The sequence below is a fragment of the Nothobranchius furzeri genome, chromosome 11 (genome assembly GCF_043380555.1).
Source record: "Nothobranchius furzeri strain GRZ-AD chromosome 11, NfurGRZ-RIMD1, whole genome shotgun sequence".
NCBI lineage: Eukaryota > Metazoa > Chordata > Actinopteri > Cyprinodontiformes > Nothobranchiidae > Nothobranchius > Nothobranchius furzeri.
This window is the reverse complement of record NC_091751.1, coordinates 47001123-47023160: the sequence shown is the minus strand read 5'-3', so window position 1 is coordinate 47023160 and position 22038 is coordinate 47001123. Positions and strand designations below refer to the sequence as shown.

Below are 22038 nucleotides of genomic sequence, written 5' to 3'. Positions count from 1 at the left end.
GGCATCCTGACCAGATGCCCAAACCACCTCAACTGACTCCTTTTGATCCGGAGGAGCAGCAGTTCTACTCCGAGTCCCTCCCGAATGTCCGAGCTCCTCAACCTATCTCTAAGGCTGAGCCCGGCCACCCTATGGAGTAAAATCATTTCGGCCGCTTGTATCCGCGATCTCGTTCTTTCGGTCATTACCCAAAGCTCATGACCATAGGTGAGGAATGGGACGTAGATCGACCGGTAAATTGAGAGCCTGGCTTTCTGGCTCAGCTCCCTCTTCACCACGACATATCGGCTCAGCGTCTGCGTCACTGCAGACGCTGAACCAATCCACCTGTCGATCTCCCGATCCCTCCTACCCTCACTTGTGAACAAGACTCCGAGATACTTACACTCCTCCACTTGAGGTAGAACCTCTCCCCCGACCCGAAGCTGGCAAGCCACCCTTTTCTGGTCGAGAACCATGGTCTCAGATTTGGAGGTGCTGATCCTCATCCCAGCTGCTTCACACTCAGCCAGAACCTACCCAGCAAGAGCTGAAGGTCAGAGCATGATGAAGCTAGGACGACCACATCATCCGCAAAAAGCAGAGACGAGATTCTCCTGCCACCAAACTCGACACACTCCACACCACGGCTGCGCCTAGAAATTCTGTCCATAAAGGTAATGAACAGAACCGGTGACAAAGGGCAGCCCTGGCGGAGTCCAACCCTCACCGGGAACAGGTCCGACTTACTATTGGCTATGCGGACCAAACTCACGCTCCTCTGGTAAAGGAACTGAATTGCCCTTAACAGAAAGCCACCCAACCCATGCTCCTGGAGCGTCCCCCACACGGTGCCCCTGGGGACACCGTCATAAGCCTTCTCCAAATCCACAAAACACATGTGGATTGGTTGGGCAAACTCCCATGCCCCCTCCGTCCCCCTTGCAAGGGTATAGAGCTGGTCCACAGTTCCACGGCCAGGATGAAAACCACATTGCTCCTCCTCAATCTGAGATTCAACTATCGATCGGACCCTCCTCTCCGGTACCTTGGAGTAGACTTTATAAGGGAGGCTGAGGATTGTGATCCCCCTATAGTTGGAACACACCCTCAGGTCACCCTTCTTAAAGATGGGGACCACCACCCCGGTCTGCCACTCCACAGGAACTGCCCCCGATGACCATGCAATGTTGCAGAGACGTGTCAACCATGACAGCCCTACAACATCCATAGCCTTGAGATACCCAGGAGGAACCTCATCCGCCCCCGGGGCTCTGCCGCTGTGTAGTTGTTTGACTACCTCAGCAACTTCTGCCCCCGAGATTCGACAGTCCATCCCCAGGTCTCCCGGCTCTGGTTCCTCCTCGGAATGTGCATAGGTGGGATTGAGGAGCTCCTCAAAGTATTCCTTCCACCGTCCGACTATTGCCCCAGTTGACGTCAACAGCTCCCCATCTCCCTTGTAAACAGTGTGAGAGAGTTGCTGCCTTCCTCTCCTGAGGCGCCGGACAGTTTGCCAGAACCTCTTTGGAGCCGATCGATAGTCTTTCTCCATGGCCTCACCAAACTCCTCCCACGCCCGAGATTTTGCCTCGACAACTGCCACTGCTGCACCCTGCTGGGCTATCCGGTACCTGTCTGCTGCCTCCGGAGACCCACAGACCAGCCACGCCCTGTAGGCCTCCTTCTTCAGCCTGACGGCTCCCCGAACCTCTGGTGTCCACCGGCGGGTACAGGGGTTGCCACCACGGCTGGCACCGGTCACCTTGCGACCACAGCTAGCAACAGCCACCTCAACAATCGCAGAGTGGAACAAGGCCCACTCGGTGTCAATGTCCCCCACTGCTCTCGGGACGCGGTCAAAGCTCTGCCGGAGGTGGGAGTTGAAGACCGTCTTAACAGGTTCTTCTGCCGGGCATTCCCAGCAGACCGTCACTATGCGTTTGGGTCTGCCAGGTCTACGCGGCATCTTCCCCTGCCATCTGATCCAGCTCACCACCAGGTGGTGATCAGTTGACAGCTCCGCTCCTCTCTTCACTCGGGTGTCCAAAACATACGGCCGCAGGTCAGATGATACAACTACAAAGTCTATCATCAACCTGCAACCTAGGCTGCCCTGGGCTGCCCTGGTACCAAGTGTACCGATGGGCATCCTTATGTTCGAACATGGTGTTCGTTATGGCCAAACTGCGGCTTGCACAGAAGTCCAATAACAAAACACCACTCGAGTTCAGATCAGGCGGGCCGTTCCTCCCAATCACACCCCTCCAGGTCAAGCTGTCATTGCCCACGTGAGCATTGAAGTCCCCCAGCAGGACAATGGAGTGCCCCGATGGAGCACTATCTAGCACTCGTCCCAGGGACTCCAAAAAGGGTGGGTACTCTGAACTGATATTTGGCCCATAAGCACAAACAACAGTAAGGACCCGTTCCCTGACCCGAAGGTGCAGGGAAGCTACCCTATCGTCCCCCGGGGTAAACCCCAACACACAGGCAGAGAGTCTTGGGACTAACAAAAAGCCAACCCCAGCCCTCCGCCTCTCAGCAGGAGCAACTCCAGCAAAGGAGAGTGTCCAACCCCTCGCAAGGACTTGGGTTCCAGAGCCAATGCTATGTGTCGATGTGAGTCAGACTATATCTAGCCGGTACCGCTCAACCTCTGCCACAAGCTCCTGCTCCTTCCCCGCCAGCGAGGTGACGTTCCAGGTCCCCAAAACCAGTTTTCTTGTCCGGGGATCGGACCGCCAAGGCTCCCGCCTTGGTCTGCCACCCGATCCACATTGCACCGGACCCTTCATGTTCCTCCTGCTGGTGGTGGGTCCACAGTTGGATGAGCCCATGTATCCGGTTCGGGCTGGGCCTGGCCAGGCCCCATGGGCGAAAGCCCGGCCACCAGGCTCTCGCTCACGGGCCACAACCCCAGGCCTGGCTCCAGGGTGGGACCCCGGTAACCCTCCGGGCTGGGTACTCATGTCAGTCTTGTTCACAAGTGAGGGTAGGAGGGATCGGGAGATCGACAGGCGGATTGGTTTAGCGTCTGCAGTGTCGCAGACGCTGAGCCGATCTGTCGTGGTGAAGAGGGAGCTGAGCCAGAAAGCCAGGCTCTCAATTTACCGGTCGATCCATGTCCCAATCCACACCTATGGTCATGAGCTTTGGGTAATGACCGAAAGAACGAGATCGCAAAAACATGCGGCCGAAATTAGTTTCCTCCGTAGGGTGGCCGGGCTCAGCCTTAGAGATAGGTTGAGGAGCTCGGACATTCGGGAGGGACTCGGAGTAGAACCGCTGCTCCTCTGGATCGAAAGGAGTCAGTTGAGATGGTTTGGGCATCTGGTCAGGATGCCTCCTGGACGCCTTCCTGGGGAGGTGTTTCGGGCATGTCCTGCCGGCAGGAGCCCCCCCCCCCCGGTCAACCCAGGACACGTTGGAGAGGTTACATCTCCAATCTGGTCCGGGAACGCCATGGGGTCCTGCCGGCGGAACTGGTGGATGTGGCTGGTGACAGGATGATCTGGAGCTCCCTAGTTGGGATACTGCTCCCGCGACCCGGACCCGGATAAGCGGAGGAAGACGACAACGACGATTTCGGAAAAGTAATTGTTTCTGGAATTTCTAACTGCTTTATTGTATAAATTTAACTGTTCATTAAATATTTGCTTATTTATTGTGATCTTGTTTTTCCTCCATCTCCTCTCTATCTCCCTGTAAGTTCTCTCTAGCTGCTTCAGATTTTCATTACTCCAAGGAGATGTATGTTTTGACTTTAGTGTTTTGACTTTGGATGGGGCAAGCAAGTCCAGAGTAGATTTGAGTCTACTGTTAAATCGTTGAGAATACGATCACGGGGACAGTTGAATTAATAGGAGGGATCTTTTTAAAAGCGTCCAGAAAACCAGCAACCACTTCATGGGTTAGATGGCGTTTCATTACAGTTCTCACAGAGGTCTCCTGCTGAATTATACTGGTGCTGTTAAAAAAAACACACAGAAATGATCAGAGATCGCTAAATCCACGACAGAGGACACACCGGTGAACAGGCCATACGCGATGACCAAGTCCAGGGTGTGTCCCCTGTCGTGAGTTGGCTGTGTGACATGTTGAATAAAATCCATATAGTTCAAGATGTTTAAAAATTCTGTGGCTAAAGGATCTGAAAGATTATCTACATGTAGATTAAAATCACCATCACAATCATTATCACCATCATCATCAGTAGTAGTAGTAGTAGTAGTAGTAGTAGTAGTAGTAGTAGTAGTAGTAGTAGCAATGTTATTGTTGTGTTACAAAGTAAATTATTTTGGAACAATAATTGTTTAAAAGAAATAAAATTACACCAGGAAGATCAACAATGTACAGAAATACCTTTCATATAATAAATTCAAGGTGAAAACTGCAACAGGAAAATCTCATTTTATTGCGTTATAAAAATGATAAAAAGCTGTATTTTAATAGTTCACCATATTACATCAATTTAGCGTCATTGTTTAAGAAAATATTATAAACCGCTTAATCGAGTGCTGACGGTGCTGACAAAGTGTCACGTGACCACCATCACCTGACGATGACATGTTTATTTTCTTTCCAGCGAAGGTAATTTGTATTGTATACTGCGTGTTTTTTCCCCCGGTTTATGGTGACTTCAAACGGTGGCAAGTGTTCCGATTTGTGAGGTAGATTATCAGTGGGTGTCAGAGATTTACTCGACACCCGACTAGCCGCTTCAATTACCCATCATGCCCCGCTTGTTGCCGACTGACGAGAAGGAGTGACTGTGTAGAAAAGAGTCGGCTAGCTCCATTTGACACCCATTTAGTTGTTGGTACTATGCATTTATATCGCATGAAGTGAGAATAAAAAGGAAAACGAACATCTGGGGAAGGCGAAAGCTATTGTTAACACACCAGCGATGCCTCTCTTCACGACCAACCCTTTTGACCAAGATGTTGGTGAGTAACCACAACAAATGCTAATATAAGTAGCTGTGATTAGACAGCTTTGTTTGGGATCTCGAAGCATTTCAGCCCCGCAACAAGCAGCATCCTGAATTCGCTTAAACCCAATAAAAATATATTTTTAGTCCCAAAATGTGTGTAATTTCCTTCACAGTCACGTTATGTGTTGAAAAAAAAGACGTGGGGCACATATGTTGTCATTAGTTTAGCCAGCTGATCATTAGCTTTCTTTTCAGTATCTCATCGTGTGTTTGATATTAACCTATCAGAGGAAGTGAAAGAATATGCGGTTTTAGAAGAAACCATAATGTAACGCTGTATTTCCTGCGTGGTTAACCACTTCATTTGCATGCAGTGGTGCAGGGGGTGGATACAAAGTACACAAAAACAAATCACCAACAGTACCATGCAAAGCTAGCACACCATCAGACCCAGCGGTTAACGTGCGTCTGCGTTTATTTGGAGCGAACAGTTAGCAGGTTTTCTGTGGGGGGAAATGCTACGAGTTGTTTATTTCTTAATACAATAAATATGTTCGTCCTACCTGTAGTAAAACCTACCAACCCTTTAGTGGTTTCCTTGCTCCAATACATCTATTTATCAGCTCATCCGCCTCTGCAGAAGCCTGTTAATCAGGTGAGTTTGGCGTAGTGAAACAACTAAAACATGCTGGATAGCGGAACTGCAGGACCAGAATAGGTAATTCCTGATCTATGGTGTCCTGTGAGGTCAATTTACAACTTTTGCCTTTCCCTTGAACTGTTCCTGTGCTGCATTTTGATTTTTAATAGACAGTATTGCCGACCCTTAAGAGCCCAAGCTGCTAAAAATAGAGTACTTTTGTATGCAGAGTTGGTGTTTTACTGTTGTATCATTATCATGAGTAATACCGTAAATCCTCTAATACAGGCCCGGGCCTGTATTTGACTCAAGCTCCTCAAGCCCCAGGCCTTTATTGGAGGGAGGGCCAGTATTAGAGGCAGGCCTCTATTTCTATTTGAGCAAAACGAACTACCAGTAGAATGAATAAAAACGGGGTGTCTATTTGAACCTATAAAATACTAGGTTCATTTATTGAACATGTACAGTTACCATAACGTGGTACAGTTTGCATATAAAACATTAACAAGGCTAAATTACAGTAGGGAAATACTGTATTGTAACAAAACAATAGCAAACATACCTGTATTGTATATTAAATGTTATTAAATAATACCGGTATTAGAAAAGGCAACAGCCACCTTACCTCTTCAGTTGTAGCAAAAAATAAAATAAAACCCCTCAAATTCAATTCAATATTTGTCCTGTTTAAAGTAAAATAAAATATAAAAAAATAATAATCCAATTCACTTTAATCCTCATCCAGTTTGATGGAAAAAAAATGTGTGTGTGTGTGTGGGGGGGTCCAATTCAGCTTAATCTTCCTCGTCCTCAGTGTCCTCCTCCTCATCTCTCCCTGTCGTCTCCTCATCACTTGCGCCATCCTCTATAACAAGTTCATTATTGAACAGTTCCTCTTCGTCCTCCTCATTCTCCTCTGCACGTCTGTTCTCATCCTGGCGCAGGCGGGCAGTGGTCAGGGCCTGCCGTCCAGCAGCGCAGGGCTGCAAAGATTACGATACATTACATTTTAGTTTAGCTGCAATTGCAAGTAACAGTGGAAAGGTTCACTCACGAATAAATTCACCTAATGGTAGATGAATTAGACTGATAATAATACATTATTTCAACGTACCTGTCCGTCTCTGAAGCACAGTATGAGGTGGTCCTCACTCCCGTCGGGTTTCACAGACTGGCCACACACTTTGAAGGACTTGATGACCAGCTCCGTGTCCAGCTTGTCCCAAGCAGCAAGAACCCAGTCCACAAGCAGACGGCGAGATGGTGCTTTCAGGTTCCCTCCACTTGTGTACTGCTTGTTTGTGTCGCCAGACATCCATTCTTCATAAGACGCATGCAGGCTTGCTTTGAAGGGCTGGTTCCACACAACATCGGGGGCTTGTATGTACTTGGTGCAGCCTCCTGGGATCACCGCGGTGGTGATGTTGTAGGGCTTCAGTTCCTGCTTGGTGGAGGCGCTGATGTGACAGCGGTACGCATCCCACACCAGCAGGCGCGGGTGGAAACTGAATTTTCCCACCACTGTTTTGAGCCAGGCTGAGGTCAAGTCGTCATTCATCCAGCCGTTAGCAGATGTAGCAATGACTGCTCTGGTGATTTCTTGCTGCATTGCCTTCACTTCACGGACGGCCCCACGGAAAACAATAAAAGGCTTCAGTTTAGAGCCATCAGCCTTAGCAGCGAGAACAACAGTGAGATGGCTTTTCTCATGGCCGGTTGTTTTGAGCGCGACACTTTTTGTCCCTCTTACATCAATGGTGCTGGGAGACACCATATCGAACCAAACAGCAGTCTCATCCATGGCAATTATGTCCTTCTCTGAAATTCTTTTTGAGACGACAGTCTTACTCACATAGTCGACGAATGAGACAAGTTTCTGTGTGAGAAGATCGGGGTCCTTCTGCGCCATTGTGGTGCGACGTCGCAAAGCGAAGCCATTTCGGTTCAAAAACTTTTCCAGCCAACCCCTGCTTGCCAGGAATCGCGCACCTGCATCACTCATGGTTGGATATATTTCCAAAGCCTTGTTTCGGATCATTTTTCTAGACACTCGGTTATGATTTGCCCTCATTAAATGGATCCAGTTACAAAGCTCCGTTTCCAATTCTTCGCTAATCTTTTTTCTCCCTCCTCCTGGGAGCCTCGCTCGCTTCTTGCTAGCTGCGGCTAGATCCATCTTCTGCTTTTTCCAGTACCTGATTCTTCTTGGGTCAATGTTAAAATGTTTAGCAGCTTGCTCCCCAGAGTGTTCCGCAGCATAAATCAGCACGTTCTCTTTGAACTTTAAATCGAAATTTCGCCTCCTTTTCGGCTCTGCACGCTCTGCACCAGCCATGTTCACCGTAGTTACCCTCGTGGTCTATCACCGGCAAATCAAAAGTGAGACGAATGGCACTACCGCCCCCCTGTGGTACTTGCCTGTTACCACATTCCACCCGGCCACAATAAGAGACCGGCCACTATTCACCTCAGCCGACTCCGACACCGGCCACAATTGGAGACCCGGCTTTTAATTGAATACCGGCCTGTATTAGAGGATTTACGGTAATTATTAAAGTAACCACCAGAACCAAATAATTTCTTGCATTGCGCTACGACTGTTTTGTTATTTCACCTCTGTCATTTTAATATTGAGGTAAATCTGTTTTTTTAATGATTCATAAATAAATTGAAATCATCATTGCTTTTCAACACATTAGTCTTGACAGCAGCTCATGTACTTTGCAATTTTGCATTGTATTAAGTAGATTTAACAAACAAAAACATTAGTCTGTGTCCAACTTAAAAGTAATTTGTATTCAACAAGTCTCTACCAAGTTTCATGAAAGTAATCATGTTTATAGTTTTAAAATTTTACAACCCAAACAAACAAGCCAATAAACAGCGATGACACCTCTGTGTCTGCTCATGTTATGTTCAATAAAAACAACAGCATCAGCAGTGGAAACTGCATGCTAAATGTCAGAATTGTACAATGAAAACAGTCTAATGTTGCAGTCATGTTGGAAGGAAGGTTATATTCAGTGCATTTACATGTACATCCAAGTCGATCTAGGTGGATCTATTGCAATAAACTGGGAGCCTTTATCCTAGTTTACATGTACGTTAGAAAACCAAACTCTTGAATGCAGCATGTTCCACTCCTCTAAGGTGGTGGCAGCATGCACCCTTTCATGTTGGCATTCTTCCAGTTAGCCTATAGCAACACAAATAGAAAATGCTGGCAGGAACAAAGCAGACAGCTAAAGAGCGCGACTGTCCAGCCAATATCAGCTCGACTGAGGAAGCCAGGCTCCAACCACAATATATGTTCTTCCAGTACCAGTTTGCTTTCAACCAACCAATGCATATACATGCATTAAAAGTCTATTCAAGGCAGTAGTTTGGTTTGCTGATGCACACTGATTGAAACAGATTCTCTTCTCAGTTTTACTTATTTATTTAACTAAAGCAGGACACAGTCACAATCTGTGAGTCCGCGATGTTGCAGAGTCTGCGCATAGCTAACGCTGCAGCATAGGCATTTCCTTATTTGACACCGGCAGACAAAAAGCTAGAGTTGTTTAAAAAACCCAAAGCTAGTAAACAGGTGTGACCCAAAAGTTGTTTATTTTACCCCAAGAAGCCACGGCATCCTTTTGTTTTACTCTAATATTGGGTAAAGAAGGCTAGAGGCTGATGTTGAGCTTACGATGCTAACGGTGAATTAGAAACAAATGGTTGTCTCTAAAAAATGTCTCAAGTCACTTTTTCAATTACCGACAACTCCCTATTACAGTGAGTTGTATGTGTGAAGTAAATAATGAGTCAGTCGTGGCGTTTTACTTTCTTTAATGAGTCGTTCAGGACTAAAACGGCAAGCTAACGGCAAGATGGAATATTATTAAAGTGCTTTCTATCATTAAACACTAACAGCAGATAATAACAAGGTATTTATCTACAGTGTATGACTCATCTTTGCTTGTCCTGTTGAATCTGCTGGCACTGATCTGTAACCGGCAACAGCCATGAAACTCACAGAACTGGAGTGAGAAGAAAAATAGACTGAAGTAACCAAATTTGACCAAAGGATGTCGTTCTTACTTCATTCTTACATAAGACTCTTTTAGAAAACAGTGTCGCTAATTTGAACTGGCATCAAGGAGCCTTGGATTGTTTATAAGTGGTCAGACCGTGGTGTTAATGTGATGTAATCATGCCCTTTTTACAAAAGATTACGCAATGGCGGTGTAAAGGGGTTATGCTGCGGACTTTTGTTTAACTTGGACATAACTTGCTTTTATTGCAATCGAAGGTGTGCTCATGATGTTTTTTTTGACAAGCTGCTTCTAAAGGTGGCTGTCAATCACAGTCCTTGTGAACTGTCTGGTGATCTGAGCTCCAGCGCTAACCATCGACATATAAATATTAGACAATGGGTTTCCATAGGCTCCAATAACACGTTTTGGAAGATAAATGGGAGGTGGCCACCACCGCCATTTTGACCGTGTCACAGGTTCCGTCAAGCCCAGACAATTCCACAAAAGGGAAGAGAGGTGGAGCTGAGGGTGGGGCTGTAAGGCTGGGATCAACTGACAACACCCGGTCTAACTAGCTACAAGCTAACCTGAAGCTAACCCAAAGCTAACGCGGAGGTGGGAGCTAAGCTAACGGAGGTAGCAACCTAGCTACAACCGGAGTTAACTGTGCACAACACCAGAGCTTCTGAGTCAGAGATACGCCGGGCTGACCGCTGGGTAAAACCGGGTGGAACACAGAGGTCTCCTGAGAGCTCCACAAGCCAGCAGCCGCACAGCAGACAAGCGCTGCTGCGATCTGAGATGCGCAGAGCTGCCGCTGGGGAGAACCGGGTGGAAATGTTTCCATCCCAGAGCTCCACAAGCCGACAGCCCGTGCAGCAGTCAGGAGCCGCGGTCAGACAGAGATGCGCCGAGCTGCGGGGAGGGGAGAACCAGGTGGAAAACATCGGTCTCCGAGAGCTCTACAAGCCGATAGTCGGAACCCAGCTCCACCAACAAGTTATATTTCAACCCATTTTCTAAAGTACAGCATTATGTTAAATGCACTGGGTTTTACCCTATTACATTTAAATTTTATGGTTAAACAGTACATGTTAAAATCTAAGCTCAGCTCGGCAGTGACCTAAAATACATAAATATAATTTTACTTACCGAAAAAATGAAGTGGAGACTCCTTGGACTCTCTATTAGTGCAATTAATGCCACAGCAAGTCATTTTGTCCAACAATTTCACAAATAATATCCAAAAAAGAACACACACACACAGAGACTCAAAATCCTGGAACAGTTTCCAGGCCAGACCGAGGCTCTACTGAGGCCTTTCCACGGAGCTAGCTCTGTGGTCACATGGGTCTGAGGCGGCGGTCACGTGGGTCGGATGCTCATTAATTATACAGAATTTTAGGCTTTTAATACACTTAAACAGAAGAGTGAGAAAAAAATTCACCCCCCTCAGAGTTGTCATGAGTGTAAACTAGATAATTTAAACCAAAAACATGTTCTGGTACCAGGCTGTAAACATGTTTATTTCTGCTGTGAAATTGGTATTTTTAACATGGGAGTCAATGAAGATTTGCTCGCTTCTGACACCAGCCCCCAGCGGATGAGGGTGGAACTGCAATTTTTGTCACTTCCGCGTTTGCCTCAATTTTTCACCCGCATTGTGGGGGCTTGGCGCTAACGGAGAAAAGCTCCCAGAGCTCTACATCACCCCAGTTTACCATCTCAGCTGGTTGTGTTCAACAAGTTAAACAAACTGCCCATGTTTAGTTTGATTTTTAATATAATTTCCTGCTGAAGCTCCCCATTTGATCATGACACCACCCTAACCCTAACCAGTAACTGAAACTGGTTAAGGGTCTTATGTGCACTGAAATAAGCTAATCAGTTTTTATACTAAATAGGCAGATCTGTGAAAATAAAGCCACGAAAAGAGAAATTGAATGGTATTTTTTCTGGGTTATTTTTGAGTTCTCTACTCATCCTGGTTTTGATCCTTTCTTATAGAGAAAGCAACCAGTGAGATGAACACAGCTGAAGACTGGGGCCTCATTCTGGACATATGTGATAAGATAGGACAGTCCCGCACCGGGTAACTCAACTTTCATTGTTTTTAAAATAGTACACAAGCACATTTGAGACATTTTTTTAAAAGGCTTTTATAAAACATGTGAACTGTGGATTAAAAGTATGGCGAAGGATGTTTCTGAATTTCAGGAAAGAATTGCCTTCTCCACATTTTGGAGAAATTGTGCCTGAGAAAGAACGCCCAGTTATCCTCGTGCATGCTCTGTTTACAAGTAGCTGCAGGCCTTGCAGCACACGCTCACTCAAGAAAAGATTTGTGTTTTTTCGACGTCACATTTACATTTATGTGTAGTTATATAAGTTTTTTTTTTTGCATTTTATTATACTTCTTTCTTCTTCCACCCATATTGTACCACTGCTGTCTTTCTACTTCTGCATTTTATTCCTTTTCTGATTTGTTTATGCTTTCATAGATTATGCTTTTCCCCCGTGGGATCAATAAAGTATTTCCTTTTTTGGGATTAACGTCTCAGCTAATAAACACTAGGTTTGTTCTCTGATCAGAATCAAACAATTCTTCCCTGGAAAGTTAGAACATAGCCATAGATAACTTCTTCTAGCAGTAGTCTGAGATGAATTTATTCAAATAGCATGCCAAACTTTAGCTTTAGCAACAAAGGCGTCTGTGCGGAGCCCAACCTTTGCTTTCAGCGCACGCCATCGTTGAAAAGATTCTCTCAAAAAAACTCTGGTCTTATTTCTCACGTCGGAGGCCTTTCTCTTCTTATCGTTGAATTTGAAGACACTTTTTCTCTCAGCCATTTTCAAAAGAACCCGGTGAGAGTGGTAAGGTAGAATGAATGCTTGATGGCGTAAAGCTCTACACATAAACAGAATGCGCATGCACAGGAAGTGAACACTAACCCAGGAACGAGCACGTACAAAGGCATTCCACCAGAGTGATTGACGGTTATGCGGACCAATGGTTCCGATGATCCACTAGTGCTGTAGCGAAGCCTCGATGACGTCGACGGCTCAATTCTAAAAATTCGTTGGCATTCAGATCCGGTAGTCGACGCACCACACCCACTTGTTGCATCCCCAGGAGTTTGTAATTAGAGGTGGAATCTGCCTGTTTTTCCTCTAGTTCGCCCTCTTCTCCGCCTTCACTAACATCTCCGCCAAACACCGAAGACCCGGAACAACGTCCGTCCGCTACTAGATTCCTTTCCTGTTTTGTCTGCCTTCGTCTCCCGACAACGGACAACAACTTCCAGGGTCAGATGCGCTGCTTCGTCTCTACCGCAGATGTAGAAAATCACCGGGAGTGTTTCTCCCTTCATAAGGGAGCTTCTTTCAGACATTAGGAGAGCTGTTTTGGTGGTAGCAGTCTCTCCTCCGTGCTGGTCTGTTTGCTGCTGGGCGTTTTTGGTTTATTTAAACTTGGTAACTTGACCTTAATGTTGGTAAAGCTACTGTTAGCATTTTCGCTAACAGCTTCTTGCGTTTGGATAAGCTGTTACGTTTTGGTTTAGAGTTCATCTTTTTTGTGGTGCAGATCTCCCTTTTATTACATTTAGAGTGTTGTGGGTTTTCGGTTTGGTTTAAAATATCACCGTGAGTTTGGTTTAACCACCCAGTTTAGAGTTTGGACCTTTGGAGATTCTTATTTTAGTCCAGAACCCTGTAATCTTTGCCCAGTGGGACATACTTATTTGTACTTTTGTTTTAATTCCCCACAGGCAGAATTAGTTTTATTAATTCCCAACCTGTGGATGGAAAGATTTTTGTTTTTTTGTAGTTCTGAATAAACCTGATCATCATTTTAACTTTTAAATCCCACATTATTGTCTCTTCCTTTTTGCACACAAGCCAAACTCCCCAGGAAGAGTCGTAACACCACTCGCATCACGCTCATAAGTGACCAAAACAAAGCAGTATGGAGACACTCCATCTTCAACCACCTCTCAGGCAGCAGCCTGCTCTCCCAAGTTCTACACGTCACCATAACATAACCAACCGCAACACAATAAAAGCAGTGTTATACAAAATGGAAGGCCTGTAGGGTTTATTCTCTTACAGTAAAAATTTATCAATTTTTTTGAGGAATTTATTAGAGATTTTTTGGTTTTTATTAACTGTGCAATAGAAAAATAATCATTTGATTAATTGTCTAAATAGTCATTAGAATAGTCGACTATTCGATAAAATAATTGTCAGAGTAATCGTTTTAGAAATAATCATTTACCCCCAGCCCTATGATCCACAAAGAAGAAAAATATCCTCTGCTATAACTGTTGAGGTAAAATTCAAGGAAACAAAAACAAACAAAAAATAATCTTTCTGCAAAAACATTTCTAATTAAACAAAGCATTTTGCTCTTAAGCTTTTATTATGTCTTCAGAATTCCAGATTGTGCTCTTCTGTTCCAGCCCTAAAGAATGCCTCCGCTCCATAATGAGAAGAGTGAACCACAAGGATCCCCACGTAGCCATGCAGGCCCTGACCGTAAGTAACCTGCAAACAAAACAGCCCTGCTGACGATTCAGTGTAGACCGGAAACATTTGGAGGCTGCTGCTTTAGCCGTTTACAGCAACACAATGAAATTACAGGGAAACTCTGCTTTAAGTGTAGACTGTCAACTGTAATTGGAGGCCATTTGCATCCAGGTTGGAGCAATGGTTTTGAAATTGAAGCTATTATCTCCATTTTATCTACACCAGCAAAGTCAAAAGCTGTTTGATTTAAAATAAATAAATAAATAAAATAACAGGTGGGCTGTAGTTTTGGATTTTAAATTTCAAGAGAAAAATCTACATTTCTAACATAAATTTGAGGTTTTATGAGAATAAAAGCAGACAGCCCACTCTGAAGAATCAGAAATACAAACTTCAGTCGAATCGTTGTTGAGTAAACCTCTTAAATGGTCAGATCTGTTGTAAAACCTCATTCTCTGGAAATGTGAAACTAGAATGAATCTAAATCACAGGAAGAGAAAAAGTTGGAGTGGAGCTGCTTACTATTCCAGGAAAACATTTTTTCTTCCAAAACACCAGAAAACAAAATGATGATAAGCATTCACTACTTCATTTCTTTTCTTGAACTAATCTGCTTTGTAAACATTTTTTTACCACAGTAAAGCTACGCTAATTAAAGCTAATCTCTGCTTTGGGCAAGTAGAACTTTGCTATGTTAAATTTACTCACTGTGACATAAGTTGTGGGAATGATCAAAGTTAGTTTAAGTATTGTGGTCTTATGACGACCTGCATGAACATGTTTGTCCTCAGCTTCTCGGTGCCTGTGTGTCCAACTGTGGGAAAATTTTCCACTTGGAGGTGTGCTCCAGAGAGTTTGCCAGTGAAGTCAGTAACGTCCTAAACAAGGTATTTAGACTGTTTTATGCATGTTTCATCATTACCGTAGATTGTGCACTAATTTTCATTGTCATGTATTTTTTTTAATCCAGGGTCATCCTAAAGTGTGTGAGAAGCTGAAAGCGCTGATGGTGGAGTGGGCAGAGGACTTCCGCAACGACCCACAGCTCAGTCTGATCTCGGCGATGATCAAGAATCTACGTGAGCAAGGTGTCACCTTCCCTGCTGTGGGCTCCCAGGTTTGCAATGTGGTGGATTATGTCTCGGTTCTGTTATTTAGTCAAACTAAAGTGAGACAGATCTAATGTTTTCCTTCCCTGAGTCCCATGTGCCTGACACACAACCGTCTTCTCACACAGGCTGCAGAGCAAGCCAAAGCAAGCCCAGCATTGGCGGTGAAGGATCCTGCCACCTCCACAAATAAAAAAGAAGAAGAAGACTTGGCTAAAGGTGAAGAGGCTTTGGGTTTACGACCACACATCAGCTGATTTCTGCAGTCACTGAGCCTGTGACGGAAGATGTTCAGTTCTAGTTTTGTCAGGGTTGAGTTACAGATGTTAAAGATCATTTGCAGATGACACGACAATACTTTACAGTAATGATGATTATAATGAGCTTGTAAATACGGTTAACAATGAACTAAATATAATAAAACAGTGGATGGACGTAAATAAATTATCCTTGAATATAAATAAAACTAAGATAAAGATGTTTGGAAATTGCAACACAATGTCTGAACAGAAAATACATATTAATGGTATCCAAATTGAAATAGTAAATGAAACTAAGTTTTTTGGAGTAACAATTGATAGTAAATTGCCATGGAAACCCCATGTTAGACACATAAAGACAAAAATCTCCAAAAGCCTCTCAATTATAAACAAAGCAAAACTATACCTTAATGGAAATGCACTCCGTATTTTATACTGCACCTTGGTACTCCCATACCTTATGTACTGTGTTGAAGTGTGGGGTTACTTAACAGAACACATTACATCCTCCGATCATATCACAGAAAAGGGCAGTGCGGATCATCCACAAGGTTGGTTTTTTGGAACATACCCATAATTTATTTACACAGTCAAAGCTGCTAAAATGTGTTGATCTCGTAAAATATAATACATTAATAGTTTTATATAAAGCATTCAATAAGTTATTACCATCTAACCTACAATGATTTTTTTATAACTCCAGAGCGAGTTTATACCTCGAGAGGATTTGGATATTTTTCATTGCCGAGAGCCCAAACCACTCAGAAATGTTTTTGTGTGTGTGTATGTGGAGTGAAAATGTGGAACAAACTGGACTTACAAAAAAAGCAAAGTCAAACTGTCCATCAATTTAAATTGTTATATAAACATCAGGTCTGGTCAAAATATAGAGATGAGGGTCTTTAAATTAATCTGTCATTTTACTCAAAGCATAAACATGTGCTTACGGTTCCTTACAATTGTTGCTATATTGCCTGTTAAAATTTGGTATTTGTCTTTTACCATCGTTGATACGAGTTGTGGTCAACGGTAAAATTGTATAGTGTAAACATGTAAATAGTAAATGACCTGTTGCCTATGGTAACACCATCATGCTATAAAAATGTAAAACGAAATAGTTAAACAAAGTAATAGCAAAACTCTTATTTGTTTTTGACTGTATGGGGATTTGGGGGTGGGATTATATTAGTTTTCTTCTTCCCACTCCCTTTCGGGCAGAATAATATGGCCATGTATGTTTATTCCTTTGTATAATATGATTATATTTACCTTGTTTACTTAAATGTGCCATTGCCTGAAAAAAAAAAAAGAATTTGTAACGCTGCTCATATTTCTCCATTCTTGTTTGCAGCTATTGAGTTGTCTCTTAAGGAGCAACGCCAGCAGCCGCAGACCTTGGTGAGTCTCTACCCGAACACCTCTAGCCTGCTCTCCACACACAAGTCTGACGGCAGAAAAGTCCGCGCCATCTACGACTTTGAGGCTGCAGAAGACAACGAGCTCACCTTTAAGTCAGGAGAAATCATCACCATCCTGGATGACAGGTGAGTAGAAACTCTGCATGAGCTCATTCTGCAGATCAGTAAAATGATATTTTAACAAAAGTTTGATTCCCTTCCTGCTCTTCTGTATGTGTCTCGTCTCTTAGTGACCCCAACTGGTGGAAGGGGGAAACATACCAGGGAGTCGGGTTGTTCCCCTCCAACTTCGTCACCGCTGATCTCACTGCAGAACCTGAGATGAGTGAGTACATTTAGTTATAGATCCTGGATTGGAAAATGCTTCATCGTTTATAAACAGCACAAAGACCTCAGTTCATTTAGAGAGATAACGTAGTCAGTATGGCAGTGGCATAAACAGAAAGGGATGGAGCACTTCACATGCACATGCGAACAGCCTTGCTGTGTGCGATGGCATTTAAAAGCTTTTCCTCCTAGATCAATGAGCTCCATAGAACTCTGGAGATCTACAAACTTCAGCTCTTCTTATTTAGACCATTATTTTACTGGACATGCATAACAGAGGAAGTGATCTATTCTACTCTTCTTTACTGTTTTTCATTATCTATACCACTACAGAATAAAAAAAAAAGAATGTTGTTGTCTGCATATACATAAATTGGCCACTTGATTTTATTTTGACTGAGTTTTGCCTTAAGATGTTTAATCTTACAGAAAAAGTTGATCTAAAGTAGATTTTGTAGTTTTCATATTGTTACATATTTGAGTGTGTCCATCATGTTCAGCAGCTCTTTAACAAGCCTCATTTGGGAGAAATGGAGTTTAATTCTAACCTTATCTGAGCAGCGACCAACGTAACATTTTTGTACAAGCGTATGCAGAGTTTTTAAAAGCAAGTGCATCACTGTCTACTTTGTATTGCTCTTTACATGAAGCTATGTTGTTATCTCTAGCCTAGAGTACTTCCTGTGGTATTATCATAATCGTTTTGCTAGAATGGCTGTGAAATGTGAAAATGACAGTGATGCAAAGCAGTGGTTTCCAAGTCGGAGTCAGGAACCCACTGTGAGGCCTGAAACGACAAATAAAGATGATTTTTAGAATGATAAATGCACTTAAAACATCCCTGCTATTAGCATTTAATAGCATAGTGGATTTAAATAAACACATGTTCAGAATTATAGAATATTTCTGTATTGTCAACGTGTTCTTGTTACAGTATTTGTATACTAATGGGTTTACTAATGGTCAGTGTTATTATGTTGGTCTCAATTAAAATGATTTGGGAACTTCTGGTGTAATAGTTTATAAATTAGTGTTTACATGAACTTCTATGAGATTTCTAAGACTTGGTGTTTTTTTTTAAAGATGGCAGCTATCCATATTCTTAGACTGGCTGTTAGCATGTCGATCTAGTCAGCATTGAACTAATTCTCCAAATGGAAGTCATCCAAATAGCTTTTTAACTCTCCCACTGTCCTAATGGATGTGACCCCGCGAGGAAAGTTGACCATTGAGCAGGATTGATGGTTTATCCCTTGGCTCCACGTGGCAGGGGTGAGGAGGGAGCACCACCTCACCCCTGCCACGTGGACCTCAAGGGATCAACCATCAATCCTGCTCAATGGTCAACTTTCCTCGCGGGGTCACATCCATGAGGACAGTGGGAGGGTTAAAACAGTTATAGTGATTGCAACTTACACTTCCAAATATCTGAAGTTCATGTCTATTTTAACTCTTACTATTTTTAACATTCAATCACAAATATTATAAAAATCAATAAACAAGTGATTTACAGACTCGTACGTCCTTTAGTTTAATCTAAAGTCCAGAGCAGCATTCTGTCTTCGGATCAAACTGTTTCTGATTAACGTTTAAGTCTTATGCATATAACTGATCACCTTTATTGTTATTTTCTTCATCTGCTACTTCGTCTGTTGCTTTGAAATCTGCAGTGAAAACAGAAAAGAAGACAGTCCAGTTCAGCGAGGACATCCAGGTGGAGACCATAGAGCCTGAGCAGGAGCCTGTGTATATAGACGAGGTAACGGCATTTCAACATATCACAGTTAAATGGATAAAGATCCTTTTTCTCATTCAAAATGTCAACATTTTAAATGCTCATGTAAATATTAGCATCTGTTTAAGCACGTACCCAAAAATATGTTTTTTTTAAAGATGTAAGTATAAATTATTGCTTCTTGATTGCTGTAAATGTAATTGAATTACTTACGAGTCTGTTTCATGGACTCATTTAGGATAAAATGGACCAGCTACTGCAAATGATCCAAAGTGCAGATCCAACAGACAACCAGTCAGACAGTGTTGAGTTACTGCAGCTGGAAGGTAACACCAGTTCAACAGTTTAGTAGCAGAAACGTACAGGTGTTTTATTATTCTAGATGAATCACAACATTCATGTTGTTCATCAGGTGCCTGTAATCAAATGGGACCTCTTATTGACCAGAAGTTGGAGGATATAGACAGGTATGTATGTACTGAGAGGTTTTGTTCAGGAAAAAGCAAAGTAAAAATACATCAGGCCATCATCTGAAGAGATGTAGTTCAATTCATTTACAGAGATGTTAATGTTTGTGTCATCAGGAAGCACTCGGAGCTGTCAGAGCTGAACGTCAAGGTGATGGAAGCTTTGTCCTTGTATGCAAAGCTGATGAATGAAGATCCAGTTTATGCCATGTATGCCAAGCTGCAGAGCCAGCAGTATTACATGCAACAGCCTGCCGGCGTAGCGCAGCAGGTACAGTCGATTTTAACATTCTATCGTGATGCTTCTGGAAATATGTGTCTAAAAATTCATTTCACAATGTTAAAGGATCCTATAGCTCCCAAAGCCTCTCTCTCTGTCTCTGTGTGTGTGTGTGTGTGTGTGTGTGTGTGTGTGTGTGTGCGTGCGTGCGTGCGTGCGTGCGTGCGTGCGTGCGTGCGTGTGTGTGTGTGTGTGTGTGTGTGTGTGTCTGCAGGTTTACCCTGGTCCACCTGCATCAGGGTCATACGCTATGAGCAGTACCGGGGTGCAAGGTTATAGTGTTCCCCTTGAGCAGCTTCCTGCTGGAACCCAACTTGCTTCTCAGCCTGCTCCCAGGTCAGTTTCACATTCCTAAACCTTCGTTGCACTATAGCATCAACATTTCTCTGTAATTCTGCTCTGTGCCTTGAAAGATGAAGTTTTTCTGCCACCCCTTTGGATATTTTGTTAGTTTGATAATATAGTGAAGTTTAGACCTCTGTACTTCTGTTTATTACAGCTTTGATTATTATTATTATCATTTTTTTATTGGGGGGATGGGCTTATATGGAAACTTCAGTGAATGTGTGTTGTTTATTCTCGTCTCATTTCTTAGTTTAGTCTCAGTCATCATTTTAGAAATCTCCCAAAATCCAGAATTATCAGTGATTAGATTATTTCTATGATTAAATAGCACAAATCAAAATAGTCTACATTGATTTTCACTTTTCCTGCAAGACTTTTTTCTAAATACATTGTCGGGTATAAAAGTGATGAAGGTAAAAATACGTTCATTTTGAAACCATTTTTTTAACGGTTATCTTGAAGTTGGGTCATCAGTTGGCTTGGTAAAATAAATGATAACTATACATATAGATTTAGTTTCACTCATCCCGTATTAACAGAGACTTCTCTCTGTAGGCTCGTATGTGTGCAAGATCTGCAATACAGATTCCCCAGATTTAAAAAGGGGGGAAAAGCCACCCTAACCAACTGCTCCTTATTTGTTTCAAAGAGTAATTTGTTAGGAAATAATGACTCAAAATTGAAATTCAACACTTCAGACTTGGGACCTGGCTTGAAACTTGTCAGTCGTGACTTGGGACTTGAGGATAATGACTTGAGACTTGCAGAATAATAACTTGGTCCCACCTCTGTTCTTTTGTATTTTCTTTGAATCACTGATTTAATTTCCACCTCCCTGATGTATGAAGGACGCTTTGTTACTTTCTCCACAGCGACGCCCACATGTACATGAGCCAGCCGCCAGTCTACACCGCAGCTCCTGGTGCCATGGCCCCAGCAGACATGCAGTCCTACCCAGCCAGCGCCACAGGCCCCGCGCCGTGCACACCTGCAGGCATGACACACACAGGAAACTACAGCGCCCCCTCTGGCACAAGTCTACCACCTCAGGCAGACACCCCACAGCCCCCTTACTCGGAGAAGGCCCTGCTATAGGGCCTCTGGAACGATCCCCCAGTAAAGAAACACACACACTTGAGTAAATAGTTCTCGTTTTTTTTATTATGAGGCAACGGATGGTTTAAAATTCACAGCATTGCAGGCAGACTGTCATTTGTGTTTAATTTGTCAGATACACAAAATATTTTGTCTTCAGGTTAAAACGTGTCCACGGGGTTTTGACTTGGAAGTGCTGACAAGTCCTTTAGTATACATAAATAATTTTGCACATTTTGAGTTTAATATTTTAGGTTTTCACTGACTGAGACATTAGGACTTACTGCAGCTTCCAGCTGGATCGCACACACCCAGCCGATTATCTGGGACTCCTGAAACTTTAACTTTTGACAGAAACATCTGTGGTAACGCTTAATGTTCTCGGGGCTGTGACTTTTTTGGTGTAAGGATATTTGACTCAGAACTTTCTGGCATGATTTTGTGCAAAACATTGTTATTTAGTTATTATTTTCCACATTTGATCTTATTCTCAGCTGTACCCAACATGAAAATATAATAAATAATTTATTTAACAGGTTATGTAGATGTGGTAACAATGGTTGAGTTAAGTGTAGCTTCTGAACTGTGTGGGAAATACACAAACATTCCTTCACATTAGTCAAGTGGACAGACACGACTTCACACAGAAGAAAATCCATACACTACCACAGCTGGCGTCTACTCAAAAGAAGGTGCAGACTTTTTGTTTACTTTTTTTTTTTATTTAACTCAAAATCAGAGGATTATCTAATCTGATAAGATTGTGCTGCCGCTGCCACCTTTTACACGTGTCGTCCGCCTTTAGAAGTGCTGAAAACCGAAGTAACTATTTTGTTCTGGATGGAAAAGAAACGAGAGGAACTGCAGCATGCACATGACTCGGGTAAATACTGTAAAGTAG

The 22038-nt window shown here is 43.2% G+C and overlaps 1 protein-coding gene across 2 annotated transcripts; it reads left to right on the top strand.

The window, feature by feature from the left end:
* The first annotated feature begins 4750 nt into the window (after positions 1-4750).
* On the top strand, positions 4751-21364 carry stam (signal transducing adaptor molecule (SH3 domain and ITAM motif) 1). Of its 2 annotated transcripts, XM_054741787.2 has the most exons (14): positions 4751-4928; positions 11582-11666; positions 14035-14110; positions 14893-14988; positions 15072-15218; positions 15339-15429; positions 16822-17014; positions 17119-17213; positions 18886-18974; positions 19189-19276; positions 19363-19417; positions 19535-19688; positions 19912-20033; positions 20915-21364. In XM_054741787.2, the coding sequence occupies exons 1-14, from the start codon at positions 4889-4891 to the stop codon at positions 21135-21137; spliced, it is 1554 nt and encodes a 517-aa protein (XP_054597762.2). In that variant the 5' UTR covers positions 4751-4888; the 3' UTR covers positions 21138-21364. The 2 variants fall into 2 exon arrangements, with proteins under 2 accessions (XP_054597762.2, XP_070412182.1); XM_070556081.1 differs by lacking the exon at positions 11582-11666 and having other exon boundaries at positions 4788-4928.
* The last annotated feature ends 674 nt before the right edge of the window (positions 21365-22038 follow it).

Bases quoted from the DNA above. Each gene is read 5' to 3' on its own strand.
- stam (XM_054741787.2), top strand. From the start codon at position 4,889: ATGCCTCTCTTCACGACCAACCCTTTTGACCAAGATGTTG. The intron at 15,219-15,338 runs GTTTGCAATGTG...CTTCTCACACAG, and splicing joins TCCCTGCTGTGGGCTCCCAG to GCTGCAGAGCAAGCCAAAGC. The intron at 17,015-17,118 runs GTGAGTAGAAAC...CTCGTCTCTTAG, and splicing joins ATCACCATCCTGGATGACAG to TGACCCCAACTGGTGGAAGG.